Raw genomic sequence first — 22,717 nt, 5'->3', positions numbered from 1 at the left:
AAATCGCGTTTATCTTACTAGACTCTTAATATCTCTGATATTTTATTTCTTTTCAAAGATTTTATCATTTCCTTTCGATAACGTAATACGTAAAATACAGATAAATAAGAAAAATGAATCAATAGATATATGACTTATGCATATGCCGTGATATATAATACATAACCATAATACGATCTAAAGAATTATGTACAAATTTGATAAAATTAATAACCTTCTATTTTCATGATTATTATCACTTTCATTTCATATTTTTTTCATTTCATATGTTAAGAATCTACAATAAGACCAACAAAAAATGTCTTTTTTCTTTTTTTGATGTAATTATCAGTGAAAATAATATTAACAATATAGGAAAAAAGTAATTCAAATAATTTAAAATTGAACATTTATATATGATAAAATAAGTTATTGAATAATGTTATATATATTTTACTTTAAAAATATATATATTTATATAAACATTCTTTAAAAAATCTTTTGTAAATGAAATAATCATGATAACATATTCCATAAAAAAATTACAAACATAGATGTGTTTCAATAATAATATTTTTCTAGTAACATTATTCGTAGAATATCTAGTGAAATTTCTAATATTTTATATAATAATTTATATATTTTGATTACTTATTTTAATATTTAATAAGTCAAAGTTAATATCTAATAAGTCAAATATAATTAATGAAACATGTGATAAATATTTTATGAAACTTTTTAATAATATTTGATAGTAGCAAACAAAAACCACAAGGCAGTATATGCTTTAAGGGAAAAAATGATTGGTAGCACTGCTATGGCTCTTTGTCTTTCTTTACTTCATGTCCTCGCAAAAGTAGCTCGTTGAATAAGTGAAGGTTTGTGTTGATATATCGTGAAATATCTTGATCATCTTCTTAATTGGATATTAAATCATTAAATTATTATATTGTGTTCATTTATTACATTGTTGATTTGATAATATTGTTTTACGACGATTATAGTATAATTATTAAGAATTTCAATAAGAGCGTTGTTTAGTGTAGATTTTCTTTTAACGATAATAATTGATATCTCTTCTTTGTATAATAGTTTATAAAAATTATTCTATATTCGTTAGATTTTTTATTTTTATTTTTAATTAACGGTTATTAAGAATAAAGACATATTGTTTAGCTTTATTGTGTGTTCCATTATCCATATAACCTGTATATTATTGGATAGGATGGCTCCAAGATATGAATTAGCTGTTGGCCTCAACAGGGGTCATAAAACTACTACTATCAGAGTGGCAAAAAGCAAAACAGAGAAAGAAAAAACTGTTATTCTACGACCATCCAGATTGAAGGGGGTATAAAATACAAAAATATATGAATGTGTATTGATATGTTAATTAATAAACTACTATATAACTAATAATTAATACATAATTTCAGAGACAAACAAAGCACAGCAAATTTGTCAGAGACTTGATACGTGAGGTAACTGGACATGCTCCATATGAGAAACGTGCAATGGAATTGCTGAAAGTGTCGAAAGATAAGCGTGCATTAAAGTTTCTGAAAAGGAGGGTAAGAAATAATTTAATTGATTATTTAGAATTTGATTGATTAATTACTATTACATTTGTTTAGAAAATGTATTACATTTATTATATGAAATATATATTAATCTATGAAGTATATGTTTTTTTACTTTCATTTTCTATTTCAGTTGGGTACACATATCCGAGCCAAAAGGAAACGTGAAGAACTTGGAAATATTCTTGTACAAATGAGAAAAGCAGGTGCACATCATTGATTCCATAAAATTAATGTATCTCATATGCATTATTAAAATATATCTTTAATTCCAAATTCTGTTTTATTACTGATATAAACGAACATTCTTTACTTTTAAATCAAAGTAATTAAGATTATAATTTTTTATGTTTAATGAATTTATAACGATCAGTCATGGTATATATATATATATATATATATATCAAAAGTTTAAGTAATTTATATGACTATTGAACAGTTGTAGAAGGTGTGAGATAATTTAGGTTATTTGTAAAAATGACGCTATAAGTTTTTTATTTCAAATTGAATTTTTTAAGGAAGTATTACGAAATGTATATTTTATTTCTATAAATATAGTTATAAATTGAAAGATAGGACGAACACTGCATATCGATAAATATTTTGGTAAGATTACACAAAAAGAATTGATTGGATAACGAAAAAACATTTCAACCAATCCGATAACAGGAAATCAAGTATAGTGGAATCTTGCGTAAAAGTTATGTTATGTAGTCTAATTATTGTCATAATAAAAAAGTATTAAAAACCATTTATCACGTTACAATTAATGAAACTTTATGTGAAAGATTAAAGAATATAATTTTTATATAGATGTTTGGTTAGAATTGTATTAAAGTCAGTTTGCCATTGATGATCATAACCATAATATCTCTCTGTTATATTTTACGTATACGACGTTATATGCGTATTGAAATATATAATTATCTAAATTTTTTTCTCGTGTATCGGTCAATTTTTCTTATGTATATGCATATAAACATGTATGAGCACGTGTTTAATGTTAACATGCATATTCAACGTTACTAAAAAGGACAAGTTATAAAAACTAATGAACGATGTAGAATATTTGATATTTCCATTATGGAAGACGTAAATATTTATGAAAAGATTACTCCAGAAGAACTTATTAATACATCGTGTTCGGAAAATTATGGAAAGGATACTGAATTTGTGATATTGGATAAATGTATCACTGTGGAAGATAACATGGTAACTGTACAAGTACATTACTCCATCATATTGATATTCTATCCAATTCAATTTAGTCATTTTAATAGTATTTCTAATACAGCAATGAGAAATGATAGGAATTTGTTTCTATTAATTGTAAATAAATCTTTAACATATATATTATATATAGATCCATAATAATCAAAATAAATTAAAAAAATGTTATGTAGGTAGTCGGAGAAGAAATTGAAGTAAATGAAAATATGGATTCACATCAAAAAGTTCCTGAAGATTGTAACTATCATATAAAAGATATACCAACATCTACTGAAGAGAATATTAATACAGGCAATAAAGAAATAACGGATTGCGCAGAAACTTGTTCTATAATTTCTTCTACAGCTTCTAATACTAAAGAAGATTTAAGTAAAAATAATGATAAACAATCTTCTATGGTAAGTACATTATGCCAAATTTTTTTTATAAATATAATATAAATATATGGATTATTGTAATTCTTTTAATCAATTTTTTTGATCACAGGATAATTTTTTTTAGTATATGCACTATCTTAAAATCTATATATTATTTTTTATATGTTAAAATAGCTACCAAATATGGTGAAGGAAGAATCAACAATTGAATATTCTAGTAACACTGATGATGAATCTCAAGGTGATGATGAAACAATTGCAACATTTGTTACTGCAGCTGGCCAACAATTAGCACTTTATGCGGTTGAGGATTCTGAGGATATTTTTGCTGTCTCTCTTTATGATGAATCTGGTGAACCTCCAACAAATTTTCAATTTCTTATGAAGTATGTATGTTAAATGTACATTTAAGTAATTATTCATGTAAATCAATATAAAGGAATGATTCATTTAAATGTACCAGACATCTATTTATTAGACAATTATATTTATAGAGTAGATGTGGAAAGATTAATAGGTGAAGGTGCTGTAAGAACAGTAAAAAAACCATCGCAAATAAAAAAACATTTATTGACTATGCAATCTTCGATGCTGTTTTCGAAAGAATGTCTGTTAAATCATGAAGCAGAAAATGATATTGGAAAAAATATAGTTCAGAATAACTATCAGATAAAAGAACATCAATCCTCATGGATCAGGAATTCATGTTTATCAAAAGAAATTGATGCAAAACTTGATGTTCCAATAGATATGAATGCAAAGTCTGAAGACTCGAATGTAACATATGTAATGATGGATAATTGTGCTGTGAAATTAGGTATGTAACAATATCTCATTCTGCATATAATTATTAATTATTACATTCTATAATATTTTATCTTAATTTTATATTGATTTTATGTATATTTTACAGGTGATTCCTCTGTTGATGAAAACATAGAAAGTAACCAGGAAGTGTTAGAACAATCAACAGTGCAATATATTTTGTTCGAAGACAATGAATCTGATTCGGAATTAACATTTGATGAAATTCAAACAACACTTCAAAATATGAAATCTGAACGACAAACTTTTTCAAGAAAATCATTCAAGAAAACAATAAAAGTAGAAGATGAATCAAGTAGATTAGGAATATCTTGCTCTAAATCTATTATTTCTAATGGTATTATATTTCCTTTTTTAAATTGACAAATATTTTATAAAATACGAATATTGATTACATAAAAGATTTTATATATTTAATGATATATATATATATGTATATATATTTTTTTAACAGGCACAGAGTTGCATACAGATAGATTAAATACAAGTAAGGAATCAGTAGAATGTAGTCAATCCAAAGTAATACATACGGAATGCAAAGCAAAGAGATCTCGTAAACAACAATTAACTTCAGTAAACCGAGAAGATTCTGAAATAATCATACAACCGGCATCTTTGCCAACTGAAAACAGAAACGAGAATATAAAAACAAAAGGTAAAAAAAGAAGAATTACTTCAGAATCTGTATATCACAGAAAAAAAAATAATTCAAAAAATTTAATGAGAATGAAGCAAAGAGAAATTGAAATTATTAATATAGATCTTGATGAAGAAGAAAGCATGTCACCTATAAAAAAGAATATTGTTGAAATAACTATAGATGAAAATAAGGATAAATACTCTAGTGACAAAGAAAATGATGTCATAATGGTAGGAGACTCGGAAGATGAAGCAAAAGAAAATGTTTCTAAACTTACAGGGACTCTTTTGCAATGTGAATTTTGTTCGAGACGGTTCAGACAAAAACGAGCTTTAGATACTCATTCACGAGTCTGTTCTAAATCATCATCTGATGTAATTAAATTAGATCCTCAAAAACATAATCATGTAAATAATGTTGATAAAAAAAAAGACACAAAACTTTATGCATGTAAAATATGTGAGGAAAAATTCGAAGTGGTTGTTGCTTTAGCTCGCCATGTACGTTTAGAACATTCACAAAAGAAAAAACGTATATCTAGTAAATCTTCAGGTGAGCCAGATTCTGAGGAATCATATTCTATGGATATTACTAAAGAAAATGTTAGGATACATAAAAAAACAAAAAGAAAAAAAGATCAAAGTATGAGTTATTCATGGGAAACTAAGAAATTATGTTGCAAGGATTGTGGAAGATGGTTTTCAAGTGCAGCTTCGTTAAATGCTCATTATCTACAACATGATACAAAGAGACCAGGTAAAGTTATATAAATTTTTATATAATCAGATTAAAGTTAAATTATATTTGTTTATATTTTCACAACTTAATATATATATATATATATATATATATATATATATATATATATGTATAGTGTAAATTTACATATGAGCATAACCTCTTTTATGTACCTTTTAACCATTAACAGAAAAGCAAATCCGAAGATGTCAAATTTGTAAGAAGCTAATAAAATCAAGAATACTTTTTATACGTCATTTGAAAATGCATAGTAATGTCAAATTATTTACTGGGATGAATACATTACAAAAGAAATTACGAAATACTCGGCAAGCAGCCCGAAAGATTACAACACTTAGAAAAAGAGGAAGACCACGGAAACTTTGATTGCTTTCAGTGTTATACCATAAAAATAAACAGCCTTTATGTTAAGTAACATCACTGTAGTATTGTCGATATTCTTCTATTGAATTGTCCTTTGAAATGTATGTAACATAATATTCCTATATCTGGAGTATTTATGCGTTTTTTCTAGGACAATATTAAAACATTGTAATTTTAAATAAATCAGTGGATGTTGGCATTAGCATAAATTTATCAATATTATTATACTTTTGTGTTATTTTTTTCAGTAAATTATATAAGTATTATAGTAATATATATTATACATATTGAACATTTGTGTATATATGAATGATTATACAATGATAAAAACAAATCATTAATTTATAATTATTTCATCGTAATAATGTTTATTACAATGTGATTGCATTAATTTTTGTTAACCTATCTTAACGTATACAATTTAATTGTTTTATATAATTATATTTATATTAAGTATTATAATATATTAATACGCTAAAATAATAATTTGGTTAATAGTTAAATAATAATCGCTTTAATATTAATCGCATGAGTAATGTAGCAAAAGTATTATTCTCGACGAAAAAGTAGTTGCTATTTTCAGAGATGGCGTTTCGACTTGTCTCGATCGTGTGTTACGTGCGAGTGACATCGGAAGTGCGCATGATATAGTCGCTATGTATCAAATGTCGAAGACGACATCTACCGACTTAGTAAACAACTAAGTTTAGGTGTGCTCCTGATATTGACTACATTCCATACATGTACGTATAAAGACCCTTGTACATATATTTCCGAAAATTAATAACAAAATGTCAATAATTAAAATAATATAAATATTTTTACATATATAGATGACTCGATAAAATAACTATTTTTATGATGTTCTTAAATGGAAAAATATCATAATTAATATCACAAAAAAATATATATATATATATAAGATGCAAGAAAAAGAGTAAAAACTATTAATATAATTATATTTTTAATATATACGTACAAGTAAATTAAATATTTTTGATTCAATTCCAGAAGAATTAATCAAAAATAGATAAACATGGAATTTTTATCTCACAAACACTTCTTACTTCCGTGTATGATATACATATTACATTAATTCAATTTATTTTTTTTTGTCATTAGAAAAACAAAAATATTTTATAATTTTTTTTCTTTTTTTTTTATAAAAGCATGAAACAATAATATTAATTTTAAAATTAATTTATTTGATTCTTGTGTTTATCTAATTTTTTGTTAGTAATACTACGGGCCGATTTACAATCTGCGAAAGAGAGATTTTATGATTAAATTGTTTTTATATAATTAATAGAATCATCTATTAAATAATATTTGTGTAAGTAATATGCTTTATTCTGAATTATAAACATACATGTATTTATTATAAAATCAATTGCCAAAGATGGTAAGTGTGATCTTTTTTATGGCTTGGGTCAGTTTGACATTTGCGCGATCAGCGATACGTTCTTGATATCTTTTTAATCTAAATAAATAATTGATTAAATAACTTGAATCGATTAAATACTGACTGTTTAATAAGTTTTAAGTGTATGTAATTTTTTTTTTATTGAAACCTAATTGAGATTAACTTTTTTTTGGATTCTTTGTAATAATTTGTGAAGAAGTACAATATTTTATTCTCCGTACCTTAGATAAATATCTACCAAAAAACTATGACAGTAATACGTTACAAATAAACAAACAATTCGGAGGATCTTATTTAAATATAAATATTTGTATTCTATTAAAGACTAACAAGAGAGTATTATTAAAATAATTAAATATAGGTCACATTATTGATCACAAATTTTTAATTTTTTCTAGAAACAATGGCGTTGTTTGAAGATAGTTGGAAAAAAGCAACTGAGGCATTAGATAATGATGCTTGTAACATATGGTTTGATAAATTAAAAGAAGCTTATTCAAAAGAGAAAAGAATTTTTCATAACTTAGATACGCTTTGCGAGAAGTTGAATCATTATTATGAGATAAAGAATAATTTGAGGAACCCGGAAGCTTTCCTTTTTGCATTGTTTTTTCAAAAGTAAGATTTATAAGTTAAAAGAAGCAATTAATGTTTCAGTTGTATACAATGGATTGTTTTTGTTACAGCTTTGAGTATGATCCAAAAGTTGCAGATGAAGAAATTAAGAATTTAGAACATTTCATTGTATTTGCTGAAGAAGCTGGACTTACCAAGGTAAGAAAGAATATATATATTTAATTATTTCATTTTACAGAGAGAAATAAATGATTGAAAACACATAATATGTCTATATATTCTTTTTAGAATTCAGTATTAAGAGAAGAAACATGTGCTTTACTTGAGATTGCTGCCAAACATAGTACAGAAGCTCATAAAATTGGAGGTGCATTTGGTTGTGAAGATATTCATTACTTTCTAGATTTAGATATGGCTGTTTTAGGTTCTCTGCCTGAAAATTATGCAGAGTATAAAGGAAAAATTCGTAGAGAATATGCTTTTTTAAGTGAACCTATGTACACTGCATTGCGATTAAAGGTACAGTATTTGTTAAATTATTACAGCATTTTATTTTGATATAAATTTGGTTATACTTTATGCAGGTGTTACAAAATTTTGTACAAATTCCCAATATTTTTGCAACAAAAGAGTTTCGAGAAAAATTCGAAGCACAGGCACGAGAAAATATACAAGCTGAAATAGAATTATTATCTTAAACTTCTACAGAAATCAAAAAATATGTTGTGTATGCCAAACTTCAATGTTGTGAACATTTTATGGTCCAGGTATATTTTCAATCTAATTTAAGATAAAAAAATATCTTGGAAAAAAATGTAGAAGTTTAATTTTTATTAATATTAACATATATCTGTAAATAGTACTTCTCTCATGATATTGAAGTACACAAAAAAAAATTTTATTTAAACGAAATCAAGTTTTTAATCTCCTTATTTTTATGTTGCTCTGCAACTTCTCATTATATTTATTAATATTATATAAAAATGTATTGAATTAATTTGAAAGTATTATCTTATTTTCTAAATCAATCTACTCAATTTTTTACATATAATTTGATATCCTTGAGCTATAGAAAGTACCAAGAACATATATTGTTCAAGCACATATGTGAATGCTTTTAATGTAAGCATTAGCTTGAAATAGTAGTCTAAGAGATAATATGTTTATGATTTGATTTATAATTTTATTTATAGTATGATGTGAGTTATAAAAATATATAAAAACTTGATATTTATGTATACATTATTTAATATAGTAAACAAAAAACTGATATTATATTAATTAATATATAATTAAAATGAATCTGCTATAACTTAATTCCCAACTTACTATTATAATAAATGTTTACAATAAATGATTGTATCGATTTTAAAAATTGGGCTATAACATTATATCATAAAAACTATGCTATTAATTACTCATAAACATGATTTATAACTAAAATAAGATAGAAAAGTCTTTAAATGTAATTGTAAATGTAAATTGTGCTCAAATTATTGCTACAATAATAACCAATTATAAAATATTGATAAGTGATTAATTTTTTCAATTTGAGGTATCCCTTAACAGTATTTTTTTTTATAGGTATTTTAAACATTTATTTCGTTGATTGATGTACTAGAAATATACTTAAAACGAATTTTTGATATTTCTTTCAATATATAATAAAAATTTGACTTTATTACTGCTACAAGAAACTATTCAGTCTTGTTAAAAATTTGTGGGATAAAATATAACTCGGAAATAAATATGTATAATAATAAATATATATATCTTATTCATATACATAAGAAGATTATACATAAGCGTATAAATTTCAATAGTATAGGTCACATAGAATACTGACATAAATATGAATTTTTAACAAATATGCATGAACTCTTTCTAATACATTTTGATGACGTTTTTGCATTTATGGTATGTACATTCGTATGAAAATAAACAATTAATAAAGATATGAATTTTATAAATATATTTATTCACAAAGGTTTATATAATACTTTTGAATCCTTCATTAGCAATGTGAAGAAAATTTTGAGTTATATATTCTGTAAAGATTTTTTCGTGTTTGTACATGTTGTAACATTTTAATGACTTATAAGATTAGTAAATAATTTATGGATCCCAATCTAATCTGGATTACCTTAAAAATGATATTCTTATATAATCTATTACGCTTATTCAGTCTTTACATAACAATCATCTATCTGATTGTAATATATAATTTTTATTTTGTTAATGAAGGATTAAAAAGTAATTGAATTTTATTAAATAGATACTAATCTTATTTGATAGAGTTGTGCTAATTATTTTTACTTAATTATATAATTTATGCAACATGTACATAGGTAACAAAAGATGAATGGAAAAATTTATTACCTCATGATAAAGCTGTTGAAAATAACATTATTGTTACTTATCAGAAATTTTTAATCATCCAATGTAATGATCTCTACACTATCATTTGCAGATTTATCAACTTTTTTGCCAGATTTTCCTCTTGGCAGATCATATAATGTCATACAATCTGAATTTGGTTGTCTCAATGTTTCAGAAACTTTTTGTGGAACAACACTTACTGCTGAAGAAAGATTTTTTGGAAAATCTACATTTGTCTTTATTTGACTTTTCTGTTGAGGTATTATTTCTAAATGTGAATGTTGCTGCAATTGAGACAACATAGAAAGTGCTTCTGCAGAGGTTGTTTGTGGAAATGAATTTGATAATGGATTTGGTACATCCATTATAACAGATTTCGGTTTTGTTGAAGGCCTTTTATAATTACTAACTTTGACATTTGACCCTTTTACTCCAGATTGTGCTACTGGACTTACAGATATCCCACTTAGTTCAGTAGGTATATAAGACGTTTGTCCTAATGATGAATTTCCTGTCATATTATTTACCATGTTGGGAAAATTACTTGACATAATCGGTACATTTTTATTAATAAGCTTCTGTTTTCGTAAAGAACCTTGTACGTATGTGTGATGATATGGTCTCTGAGAATTTTTTTTTGATAGTAATTTATGTTGTAATGAAGTTCCTGATCTAGATGTAGGTAAATTCATTGGCAGTGATGGTTTTAAATTTAAAGATTGACTTATTGATGCATGTGCTACTTGTGGTACTACACTTGAATTTGATGGACTGTTATTTTTTAAAGGTGCATGCGATAGCGAAGAATTATGTGCAGGTTGAGGCTCAGTTAATGATTTGGAAACTCGAATTTGGGGTGCAGTCATTTGTTTTGGTGGACTTGTTTTAACTTGCTGGATAATAGATGGTTTAAGAAGTGAAACCTGTGTTGTTGAAGGATGAGAAATAGTTTTAGAAGCTTGTGAAATTTGAAGAGATTTAGGAATATGAACAGGTAATGCATCAGTTTGTGGACTTGGCCTACTAGGTTTGCTTTTTTGAGGTAATGACGTACTTACTGGAGTTATAGATATGTTAGGCCTATCTTTAGTTACTGATGTGGTTGTAGTTGTTTTAGTCGTTGCTTGATGATACGTTGGTGTTGATCGCGTATTTTGAACTGTAGAATTACTTAAATTCAATAATTGCTGTACTGTTAATGTGTTTATATTATTAAGATTAGATATACTACTGGGTGTAGTTGTATTAGAAGTGGATGTACTCATTGTTTGTATATTACTAATGCTGGGTACAGTAGCAGTAGTACTATTTGCTAAGCTGCTTGTTAAATTAGATAATGATGAAAGGTTCGTTTGATATTGTCTAAGAATGTCTTGATAATTTCCTACTTGGTTTAAATAAGTCATGGCTGATAAAGGATCCATCATGTTACCACCTAAACTACTAGCAAGCATTGCTGATAACATATTTGGATCAATCAATGGATTCATAAAATAAGGGTTCATTAGTGCACGATTCCCTGGTGTACCTATATAATTAGCAAAAGTATTCTTAGAATTAAATTGATTCATAATGTTACCACCTTGCTGCATTGCTTGTAAGTATTTGTTAACATTCGGTGGTCTTCCCCTTGGTCTACCTGTTGATGTTAAGTTCCTGTAGGGCTTACGATTTTGGGATGCTTGAGGTGATGTTGAATTAATTTGTGTTTGAGATGTAGTTGCCTATAAAAAATAATAATAATAATAATATATAAATTCTACATTTGAACAATATAATTAATTAATATAAAAATTATAAGGATTACCGGGCTTGAAGAAGCAACTGAAGTTTGTGAATTATTACTTCCTGCATTATTTGTTGCAGCTATTTTATTTGCTAATATTTGTCGTTGGCAACATTTAATAGCCATTTCCAAAATGTTTCCATCTAAATTCTGAAAACAAAAAGCTTTTTTTTATGAAAGATTTATTATTTTATTTTTTATGAAATTATTTTTTTATGAAAGATATTTTTTTTTTGTTTTTTCCAAAAATATTCTATAAATTACACATCAATAAATATTATTTCCCCATATTTTTTATATTTATTTTTTAAGATGCCTAAAAATTAAAAAATATATGCAATTATATATAATATGTACAATTGTATACTTGATATGCAATGTAATTATTTTGAAAAATAATAGTATTATTATATATAATAACAAGTATATACGTGTTATACTTAATAGGAAATTTTCTTATCTCAACATATTAAAATTCTTTCTGTTATCTTTAACTTGATAACAATAGAAGCTTATTATTGATGATTACTTACTTTGTTACCAATGTAGGTTTTATAAGTATCTATAAGTAATGAAGCAAATGCTTGTACAGTTGGTTCTTTATTTTGAAAATGTTTTTGAATTTGCTGATATATTTTATATACATCCAATAAAACTTGAGTTCTTGAATCTGTTCTTATAAGGTGCACGCTATCTATTGTACTAGGTGATCCCATTGTATGTACTCTACTCCTCAAAGATTGTAAACAAAGAGTTAAAGCTTGACGAGATAATTGCTCTCTTTCAGAATCACGTAAGTATTTCCTATATAAATCATATTAAATATATTGTAACTTGTAATAATTAAACATTATATATAAAATTTACTTTCTTTAAATTTTTTATAGTAATGAAAATCATTAAACTTATTAGATAATATATAGTAATATTCTAATGGTTACTATCTAAAATAAATCTTACTTGTCAGAATCTGGTATCTTTGCAAGTTGTATACACAGTTGCATTAACATTCGACTATCATTTGTTTCTTTTAATACTTGCATAAGTAGTGTTACACATCTTGACATATGTGATGCAAAACTTCCTGGTCTATCAATTTCACGATTTGGTATATGCCACACACCCTAAAATATATAGTACATAAAATTTATAAGTACTTGTTGACAAAGTAGGAATACTTATACTAAAAATAGAATATATAAAAATAGTCTAACAAAAAGTGATGTAAATACAAATTGTATAATATATATTACTTATATGTTGTATATAATGTAATATAACGAAATATTGAAAATATTAACATAAAATTCAATTTTTCTCCGACCTATTTACAATTTATATATAAAATATTATTTCAGGGATTGTTCAGGATTAATAATGAAGATCTATTACATAACCTTTATAATAATCCTGTATTGTAAATTAGCATTTGATATTAGGTAAGAACTATTGTTAAATATTTAAATGCATTTGGATATTAATTATATTGAATAACACTTTTTTTATTTAATAACAATAATGTTATACGCAGATATGTGACTGCACGTAATAGTGTTATAATAGATACGGATCCAGGCAGTGATGATGCATTAGCAATATTATTAGCACTTACATATGAAAAATCTAATTATGAAGACTTTAAAGTTTTAGCAATAACATGTACATATGGTAATACATATTTAGAAAATGTAGAAAAAAATGTTCTTAAAACCTTAGAAATAGCTAATAGAAGTGATGTAAGTACAACTTAGTTATTAAAACTTTACAAATGCTTGTACTTGTAGGAAAATAATTTTATATTTACTTATTTTTTTAGATACCTGTCTACAGTGGTAGTCAAAAACCACTAATATATAATTTTACTGCATCAAATTATTTTGGTAAAGATGGTTTAGGAGATTTTAAATTTGACAGAAATATTACTGGTAAAATAAATAGAACGAAGCATGCATCTATGGCAATAATAGATATGGTAAAACAATATCCAGGTAAATTTATTTAAAAGAAAATAAGGCATGTAAAAGATAGCTACATATTTCTATTTTATTATTTTCAATCTTAATGAATTTAAATTTAATGATTTTTTTTTAGATGAAATTACCATAATATGCTTAGGTCCTTTGACTAATATAGCTACAGCTATTATTTTAGAACCAAATTTGCAAAATTATGTTAAAAATATATTTATAATGGGTGGAAGTGTAGCAGGAATTGGTAATTTTAAGCCTAATGTAGAATATAATTTTGGAAAGGATCCAGAAAGTAATTTTATATCATTAAATTCTACAATCAAAATACCAGTCATACTTATTCCTTGGGATATATGTTTTCCATATAACATATCACTGGTAGGAATTGTGTATTTTATGAACTTAAGTTATAATGTAATTTCACAAATAATTGTTTACTACGATTTTGTAGGAATGGCGTCACAATGTCTTTGGTAAATTGAATTCTACTATGGTAGATTTTTTAAATAAAGCAGAAAGAATTGCGCTAAATTCTATGGTTAAATGGTGCCCAATAGATGCAATTGCTGTTGCTACTATGATATGGCCTAGTTTTATATTAAAATCAACTCTAAAAAATATATATCCTATAATTGATGGAGCAGGACGAGGTTCTGTTCTTGTAGATTATGAAGAATCTACCGATAGAATAAAGAATGCTAAAATAATTCAGGAATATGATATGGTAATGTTCAAAGATAAATTACTACATTATTTTCAATGATTAATAACATCAAACATGACTAAATACATATTATAATAGTTCTAAATTTATCTACATGGTATTTAAAATAAATGAAAATATAAAAAAACTTACGCTAAAAAAATTGGTACTCTTCCTATCCGCGAAAAGTCCTTGAAAGCTTTGTCCAGGATAAAATTGACAATTGTATGTACCCAATAATAAATCTTTACATTTAGTAGTATCTTTAGCTGTTCTATTGTTAAAGAAAAAATGAGCAAGTCGATAAAAAGATTTATGATGTTCATTAAACCTTAATATGCACTGTTCCAACCCTGCCAGGCAATACGCGATTAAAGTTGCTACTTCTTCATCAGTCATATATTCTTCTGTAATTTACATTAAAATATGATATTATTAGTTAAGAATACAATGGGAAATTAATAAATATTTTTAATATAAGACTTTTTTATTTTAAATAATTTTACCTTTTTCTATGATATCACTATCTCTCTTTTTTTTCTCAATATCACTTTCAATAGAATCACTATCACTGTCACTTGAACTATCACTTTCAGAACTATCTTCACTACTACTGGATTCATCACTACTACTTGAACTAGAATTATTTGTTTCTGTCGTTGTTGTTGTTTGTGTTGTTGTAGTACTTTCTTGAGAGCCTCTTCTACTTAAAGTAGCTTCTTGTTTAGGAGCAGATGTATGCACTTTCTTTTTGTCTCCTATTTTATCTTTTGTTTCCTTATCCTAAAACATAATAATTTTATTGCAATTAATTTAATTAAAAACTTAATTATAAGTCATATAATTATAATACAAATATTAAGAATAATAACTTACAGTAGTTTGTAAATCTTCATTTTGAAGCCATTTTCCTTCAAATTTTCTTGTATCGTCATCATCAGGTAAAGATTGTTGTGTTTCTTGGCTCATTTCCATTGCTTGTTTCATAAGAGCATCCATTAAATCTTGCACATTTTCACTTTTTTCACAAGAATCAAATATGTTATTTGCTTTGGACATCTCTAATATGTTTTTTTTATTTTTTTCCATTTTTGATTGTATTTTATTAGTATCAATATTTTTTACCGATTCTCCTCTTTTCTTTTGATATTTAGTTTCATTACTTTCATCACTTGATAATACCATAATATCATCTGTTACCTTTTCCTTTTGCAATACCATGTCACAAACTTTTGTAATTAAATCATCTATTAAAGCTACAACATCCTGCATCAATTGAAGATGAGAAATATTCCCCAATTTTAATCGTTTTGTATTATCATTAGACTGATTATCTAAAGATCTTTTACGGGTTTCGGATTTTAATGTTTCAGTAGTTCGATTGCCATCAAGATTTTTATCTTGTATGTTTCTATCTATAATTTCAATTTCTTCAATACTGTAGGAACGTTGATTAACGTTCACAACATTTTTATATGTTTCTGATAAATTATCAGGATCCTTTCCAATAGTTTTAGTATCAGCATCTGAATCATTTTCTTTCTTTTTTTCACATAGTTTTGATTGAAATTTCATAAAAGGTCCTTCAGAACAGTTTTTAAGATGCCATTGAAACAATTGTCCTAATGATTTTTTTAGAGGTTTACCTTCATGTTGTTCAAGATATTTTAATATACTTGCATGAATTCGATAATGCACTTCTAATGCTTCAATAGAAAGGTATTGTGGATTTTTATGACTAATTCTACGAGGATACTCTGCATTATTTTCATATAATAATTTACTAGCCTAAAATTAAGTAAAAATATATATTGAGTGTTAAAAACAAAAGAAAAAATTATAAAATATATTGGTAAATATAAACTGACCTGTGCATAACAACTTAGAAATATAGGTGGATCTTCATTTTTTTTCTCTGCAATTTTACCAAGCATATATTGACACAACCATCTTTCGTCCTGTATTTTATTAATGTTGTCAATTCCATGACATGCCATAAATAATCGATTGGATGATTGAAAACATTGCTCTGCAATTTCCAACATTTCCTCTTTTCTATTTTCTAATATTTCAAATTTTTCCATACTTAAAGTATCAGTCTCTTGTTTTAACAAACGTGAACAAAATGAATGAACCATATAAACAAAACTTCCATATTCGGTCCAGATTATTACATGATTGGGTGCTAATTCGGTAGCGTGTCGATAACTGGATTGAGCTATTTTGGCTTTCATTAATAACTTATCTTCACTTCTAAATAATAAATTAAAAGTAGATTCAATAATGTATATATGTATTATATTAATACCATATACTTTTTACAGACAAACTTCTATCGTAATTGTAATTATAATTGAACTAATACTTACATAAGCCTATAGTTGGTTAACCAAATGTCTATTATAGTTCCTGTTGACATGGCTAAACCTGCCCAGGAATTTAATCCGGATGGGCGAAGACATAAATCTAGTAAGTAATATCGCGCAGCGAGTGTCCATTTGTTATTTTTAAAATAGAAATCACCTAATAAGTAATAAATAGAAGATATAGAATGTGGTAGGGGCTTGTTGACACATGGCATCTTTTCTTTTTCACCCATTATATAGTCTTTCATTTCTTCGATTATTTGGTTTGGATCACTTTCTTGTGGAATTAATCTAATTATTTTTTTAAACAATAGTTCTGTATCTAAACTTATAGCAGCAAGTCTTGGAGATTCTAATATCGGCATTTGTTTCGGTTTATAAAAATCGAATAATAATTGTGCTCCTTCCCATGTTAATTCCATTTGAGGTGCTCCATGCTCCTCGAGATGCTTAGGTTTGGATTTATTTAATCTATTTGGATGACCATATAAACAATAGAAAATTTGCTCCAAATATTTAGTAAGTTTGCTTTTTATAGTAGAAAATTGTGGAGTTTCCAGTTTTGGTATGATCAAATTCATTGTAAAGAATAAGAGCTTTGCATCATGAAAGCAACACCACGAGTGTTTGCCTATAAAATCGTGAGCAATAAATAGAATCATTATGGAAGGTGGAATACCATCATCTTCATCATCCGATTCAGAATTGTGTGAATTATGTGCTTTGTTTTTATAAGATGATTCAGACTTTGCTCTCTCTTTATCTTCTTCACTGTAAAATAAATATTTTTATATTTTTCTATAAACAATGTATTTATAAAAAATCAATAATATTTGAAACATATAACTTACTATTGCAAAATATAATGTAATAGAATCCAGGGTAAGACAGTTTCAAGTGGCATCTCTAATGCATTTTCTGGTATATCCAATTGATGACATACTATGTGAACTAAATTTTGCACTAATCTTGAAAGACAAGATTCTGGTAAATATTTTACTGAAAGTAAAAATCAATGCATTTTTATATTTCAAATAAACGAAAGGTTAGATATAATAATTTATATAATAATTTATATTGAGATAAAATATTTTCTTACCTACAAATACACTTATCTCTTTTGTACAAGCTTCTAGTTTTTCAAGACAATTTACGACAGAACGTGTCCATTTTTTTTGTTCAGCATCTTCACAAGCATTCAAATAATTTTGCCATGATTCATTGAGACAAGCTTCTGCCCATACATAACATTCCTGAAATATCATTAATACGACTATGATAAATTACTATGTATATTATTGTTAATTAGAAAAAAATATATACATCATTGTTTCAAAAAGTTATTTATCTAATAATACAACCTCATAATGTTGAAGTTGCCATAAGCTATCTAATAAGATAGCTAATTGTTTATCTCTTTCAATTATATTTTGATTGGCAGATAGTAATTTATGTTTCTGTCTTGCAAATTTGAATGTATCTTGTAAAACGCAAGACAATTCCGCATATTTTTTTTCATCATATAAGTGTTGTATTTCACCAAGTTTTTGACTCCTATTATAAAAAAATATAATAATACATTAGAAATTTTATAGTCTAATTGTAATGTAAGATAACTTTGTAAATACCTCTGTATAGACTTCAGTTTTTTTTCCACTATTTTAAGACTGATTTGAGAATTACATTTACAATTTGGTAATATAAGGCAAATATTGTGATTTTGACCTTCCAATTCTCTTAATTGATGCAGCAACTACAATATGTAAATAATTATGTAATAGAAAAATTAATGATATCTAAGTTTTATATATTTTTTTAAAATTTCTTACCAACTCTAAGGTTTCAATAACGATATCTGTGTCACCTTGACATAAGAAGATAGTAGCTTTTAGCCATAGAACTCTTAATAAAATGAAAATATTTTCTTGATGTAAAAGGTCTCCTCGAATACTAGTAAATATTATATGACCTAATTCCTCTGAAGGCATGCCAGTACCTAGTTTGTCTAAACTATAATAATATTGCAATGTAAGTTAGGAGCATATTATAGTACAAAAATAAACAAAACTAAATATATATATCATTAATAAAAATTGAAATTTTTTACCTTGATGATGCTATAAGATCAGGCTTATTATCTAACCATTTATCTGTATGAAGCTCTCCGAATAATAGTGTCATTTCAGCATCTAATTTTAGAATATTATCATCTATATTTTCATCAAATGGTGATGGATGTGGAATATGCTCTCTAAAAAACAAAAATAATAATACTGACATTGTATATATACTTTTATCATTAGTTAAAGCATTTTTTGTATACCTTGTAAATAAATAAGCTTCCAAATAAATTTCTGACAATCCTTTTGGCCATTCTTGAGTCCATTTTGTACATATGAATTCTGTGAATTTTGCTATGATTATCATTAAATTATTCTTGCTACTATATTCATTAATAAATGCACCCACATCAACATTTTCTAATTCTGTTCCAAAATATTTTGTTTGTTGACTAAAATAATAAATTAATGAAGATATAGAAATGTCTTAAAAATGCTATTATTTTGTAATGAATAAATAAAAGATTACCTTGTATCAGGACTTGGTGATTTAGAACTATCAGAACTTTTTATTCCTTCTGCAGAAGCAGTATTATTTTCTTGATTTACAAATAATTGATATACATCCATTGTATCCATAGTATCATCCATACTTTTTGTAGTATCATCTTTTGTTAATTTTACTGTATCTGATCTAAAAAGAAGTAATAAAAACTGTAAGTTGAAAAGATCATTAATTTTTTATATAGTGGAAAATATATTTAAAGACTTTACAATAACGTGCTTGGGAATATTCTTCTGAGTGTTTCTTCTAACTGAACGTCATCTCTTTCAGCTTCTCTTCGATTTGAACTACGTACTCGCGCCGATCGTCTCATGCTACTACAACTCCAAGCCCATTGCTGTAAAAAACACAGAGCACTTCTACGTCTTTTTTTTACTTTTTGAACTTCGTCTTTTCCTTCTGTTTTTTCATTAGATTTCTCATCTATCTTAGGTACTTCTGCTAGATTTTCAGCAGGTTTATCATAGATCTTATCATTGGACTTGTCGCTTTCTCTATCACTGGACTTTTCATTGATTATTCCATTATCAGTACTATATGCATCACCCTTTGCTTTTTCAACTTGAGGTTTTTCACTATTACCTTCAGTTTCAGACATAATTTGTTCATCTAATTCTGTATTTTTTGTTTGGTTTGGTTCTTCAAATTGTAATACCTCATTTAAAACATCTAAATCTGAAATTCTTAAAGGATCTTCATCTTCTATTATCTGTATATCCGTTGAACATGATTTTTTATCTTCTTCTATTTCCATATCCATTGCTGTGTTTGATACATCATTAAATCTTCCATTAATTTCAGATCCTTCAAATGTGTTATTTACTATTTCTTCTTTGTCAATTTTCATATTTTTATCTATGTCATTTGTTGTGCCATTTAAACCTGGGGATTGTGATTCTTGCATATCTGTATCTACATTAGTTTCTTGGACATCACACTCATCATCTTTATCTATGGCTTCGATATTAGGCATATTAACTATTAATTTAATTCGACTTACAAAGCTTAAATCACTTTCAGTAATGTATCTGTGCATATCTAATAAACTTTCTCCAATATCAAGCCATGTATAATTAGTTATAGGTTTCCTTAATGTTAATTCTGGCACAGGTTTTGGAATAAACTCTGATTTGCATACTTCTGCCCATTTCTCTGCCACTTCTTCTGCTTCTGCTAGTAATTTATCTCCTATTATATGATTGTACTCTGTATACAGTGGTGGATCTAACCTCCAGTCACTGTTATACAATTTATAACATTCTTCTAAACATGGAATAGCTTTGAAAATTTTATCTCTGAAAGCTAAGCCTTTAATGTAATTTGGATCTCTTTCTAATGCTACAGAAATATATAAAAGACAATTCATGTAGTCTGGTACAGCATATAGGGCAGTTATAATGTTATCCAAACATGGCCAATGGTTTGAATTACATTTCAGTCCTTGTTTAAAAGATGAACAAGCTAATTCTAAATTAGAAATTTTCATAGCCATGGTACCCATTCTATACCATAATATTACATCGGAATCATCTAAATTAGCTGCTTCCCAATAATTTTCTATGGCAGCCCCATAATTTCCCCATACCGCTTCAATAGCTCCAATATTTTTATAACACGAATATTTTAATGACAACATAGGCCTTGATCTGCCATCTGATATTTCAGGTTTTTCAACTTCATCCAGCAATTCAGTTTCTAAAAGCTCTTTAAAAATATTCAAAGCTTCCTTATGTTTATTTTCTTTTAATAATTCTAAGGCTTTATTGTACTCAGTAAGTGCTATTTGTTCCTGAAATAAATCAAGTATATGGATATATGTATGTATGTATGTATGTATGTATGTATGTATGTATGTATGTATGTATGTATGTATGTATGTATGTATGTATGTATGTATGTATGTATGTATGTATGTATGTATGTATGTATGTATGTATGTATGTATGTATGTATGTATGTATGTATGTATGTATGTATGTATGTATGTATGTATGTATGTATGTATGTATGTATGTATGTATGTATGTATGTATGTATGTATGTATGTATGTATGTATGTATGTATGTATGTATGTATGTATGTATGTATGTATGTATGTATGTATGTATGTATGTATGTATGTATGTATGTATGTATGTATAACCATTGACAACTAAACTATTCTTTTGATTAAAAAATAAGATAATTAGATGGTTATTTCATGTTCTTCTAATGAAATATAATCAAATAAATTATAACATGCAAAGGGACAATTAAATATTAGGATTTCGTAAAGTATAAAATATAAAAACAATAATGTAAAGTATCCAGATGACACATGGGTAATGACTGTCACAAGCTGGATAAAGCTTTTTCGTATTTATAATGAGAAATAAACAATTAGGATAAAACCTTTCATTTAATTGTAAAAACAACATAGAGGATAATAACGTATTTAAATAAATAAAAGAAAGATAATCATAAATTGATATAGCATCTGTGAAAGATACAAATAGCTTTTAAAGGTTATGTTCTTCGCTAAAAGTAATTAAAATGAAAAAAATTTACTTGAGCTTCTTTCGTAATTGTAGGCACATCTTCTTCTTCACTTTCCTCGCTTGATTCTTCGTTAAGTGCCGATATTTTCATCATTTTCGCCTTTTCTTCGAGGACCACAATTAATCGTATGAAACATCAACAAATCAGCCGGTTTTTTTCGTCGACTCCATATTACTATACCGTCTGATCGTTTGAAGGTTATCTTATCTGGACAAACTAAAAGATAATATTGTGAATAAATCTCATCAAGATAATTCGTATTTTCTTTTAGATCACAAATATATAACATATTTTATTGAAGAAAATATATATCTATCGTGTCATATACGCACACATGGTATTTTATAGTAATTTTTATTTATAACCATCACAGAATATTATTAATTATTGTGATTCCATATCGAATAAATTGATAGCAGAATCGTGTTTACAAGATTTTCATTTCAAATACTTCATGTACAAACAATTAAAGTATCTGTTATATATACATAAATACATACTCTGATTTTTCCATCTCTTAGAACACTTATCGAACTTCCAACTTGTTTATCTTTTCTCCGGCAGAAGATAGGAAAAGTAAAGGCATGTGTATATATT

At 26.2% G+C, this 22,717-nt stretch overlaps 5 protein-coding genes across 10 annotated transcripts; 4 read left to right on the top strand and 1 right to left on the bottom strand.

Moving 5' to 3' along the window:
- The first annotated feature begins 736 nt into the window (after positions 1-736).
- On the top strand, positions 737-1,835 carry LOC127069066 (60S ribosomal protein L36). Its single transcript, XM_051005742.1, has 4 exons — positions 737-857; positions 1,204-1,330; positions 1,416-1,550; positions 1,693-1,835. Exons 2-4 carry the CDS (start codon positions 1,205-1,207, stop codon positions 1,777-1,779), a joined length of 348 nt encoding a protein of 115 aa, XP_050861699.1. The 5' UTR covers positions 737-857; position 1,204; the 3' UTR covers positions 1,780-1,835.
- A 306-nt stretch (positions 1,836-2,141) lies between these two features.
- On the top strand, positions 2,142-6,068 carry LOC127069154 (uncharacterized). Its single transcript, XM_051005899.1, has 7 exons — positions 2,142-2,771; positions 2,963-3,187; positions 3,341-3,552; positions 3,661-3,983; positions 4,080-4,328; positions 4,446-5,387; positions 5,560-6,068. The coding sequence occupies exons 1-7, from the start codon at positions 2,643-2,645 to the stop codon at positions 5,754-5,756; spliced, it is 2,277 nt and encodes a 758-aa protein (XP_050861856.1). The 5' UTR covers positions 2,142-2,642; the 3' UTR covers positions 5,757-6,068.
- Positions 6,069-6,338: 270 nt separating this feature from the next.
- LOC127069157 (uncharacterized) lies at positions 6,339-9,277 on the top strand. Of its 3 annotated transcripts, none has more exons than XM_051005903.1 (5): positions 6,339-6,496; positions 7,575-7,794; positions 7,863-7,950; positions 8,041-8,271; positions 8,337-9,277. In XM_051005903.1, the coding sequence occupies exons 2-5, from the start codon at positions 7,580-7,582 to the stop codon at positions 8,448-8,450; spliced, it is 648 nt and encodes a 215-aa protein (XP_050861860.1). In that variant the 5' UTR covers positions 6,339-6,496; positions 7,575-7,579; the 3' UTR covers positions 8,451-9,277. The 3 variants fall into 3 exon arrangements, with proteins under 3 accessions (XP_050861860.1, XP_050861862.1, XP_050861861.1); XM_051005905.1 differs by lacking the exon at positions 6,339-6,496 and adding an exon at positions 7,006-7,086; XM_051005904.1 differs by lacking the exon at positions 6,339-6,496 and adding an exon at positions 7,166-7,298.
- Positions 9,278-9,356: 79 nt separating this feature from the next.
- Positions 9,357-22,702, bottom strand: LOC127069152 (calcineurin-binding protein cabin-1-like). 3 transcript variants are annotated; one of them, XM_051005895.1, is made up of 20 exons: positions 22,130-22,336; positions 19,791-21,370; positions 19,546-19,710; positions 19,280-19,468; positions 19,064-19,207; positions 18,786-18,966; positions 18,585-18,709; positions 18,318-18,510; positions 18,056-18,209; positions 17,808-17,955; positions 16,960-17,727; positions 16,459-16,843; positions 15,467-16,378; positions 15,097-15,373; positions 14,744-14,997; positions 12,878-13,041; positions 12,451-12,721; positions 11,939-12,067; positions 11,714-11,855; positions 9,357-11,290 (listed from the first exon to the last, which is right to left on the bottom strand). In XM_051005895.1, the coding sequence occupies exons 1-20, from the start codon at positions 22,211-22,213 to the stop codon at positions 10,182-10,184; spliced, it is 7,374 nt and encodes a 2,457-aa protein (XP_050861852.1). In that variant the 5' UTR covers positions 22,214-22,336; the 3' UTR covers positions 9,357-10,181. The 3 variants fall into 3 exon arrangements, with proteins under 3 accessions (XP_050861852.1, XP_050861851.1, XP_050861850.1); XM_051005894.1 differs by having other exon boundaries at positions 9,358-11,054; positions 11,190-11,855; XM_051005893.1 differs by adding an exon at positions 22,621-22,702 and having other exon boundaries at positions 9,360-11,855.
- Positions 12,570-14,749, top strand: LOC127069155 (pyrimidine-specific ribonucleoside hydrolase RihA-like). 2 transcript variants are annotated; one of them, XM_051005901.1, is made up of 6 exons: positions 12,570-12,710; positions 13,276-13,356; positions 13,449-13,653; positions 13,734-13,905; positions 14,009-14,265; positions 14,339-14,749. In XM_051005901.1, the coding sequence occupies exons 2-6, from the start codon at positions 13,295-13,297 to the stop codon at positions 14,648-14,650; spliced, it is 1,008 nt and encodes a 335-aa protein (XP_050861858.1). In that variant the 5' UTR covers positions 12,570-12,710; positions 13,276-13,294; the 3' UTR covers positions 14,651-14,749. The 2 variants fall into 2 exon arrangements, with proteins under 2 accessions (XP_050861858.1, XP_050861857.1); XM_051005900.1 differs by lacking the exon at positions 12,570-12,710 and adding an exon at positions 13,125-13,141.
- Positions 22,703-22,717: the final 15 nt, after the last annotated feature.

The sequence above is a fragment of the Vespula vulgaris genome, chromosome 14 (assembly GCF_905475345.1).
Source record: "Vespula vulgaris chromosome 14, iyVesVulg1.1, whole genome shotgun sequence".
Classification (NCBI taxonomy): domain Eukaryota; kingdom Metazoa; phylum Arthropoda; class Insecta; order Hymenoptera; family Vespidae; genus Vespula; species Vespula vulgaris.
Note: the sequence above shows the minus strand (reverse complement) of the source record. Positions and strands in the feature narration are given on the sequence as shown.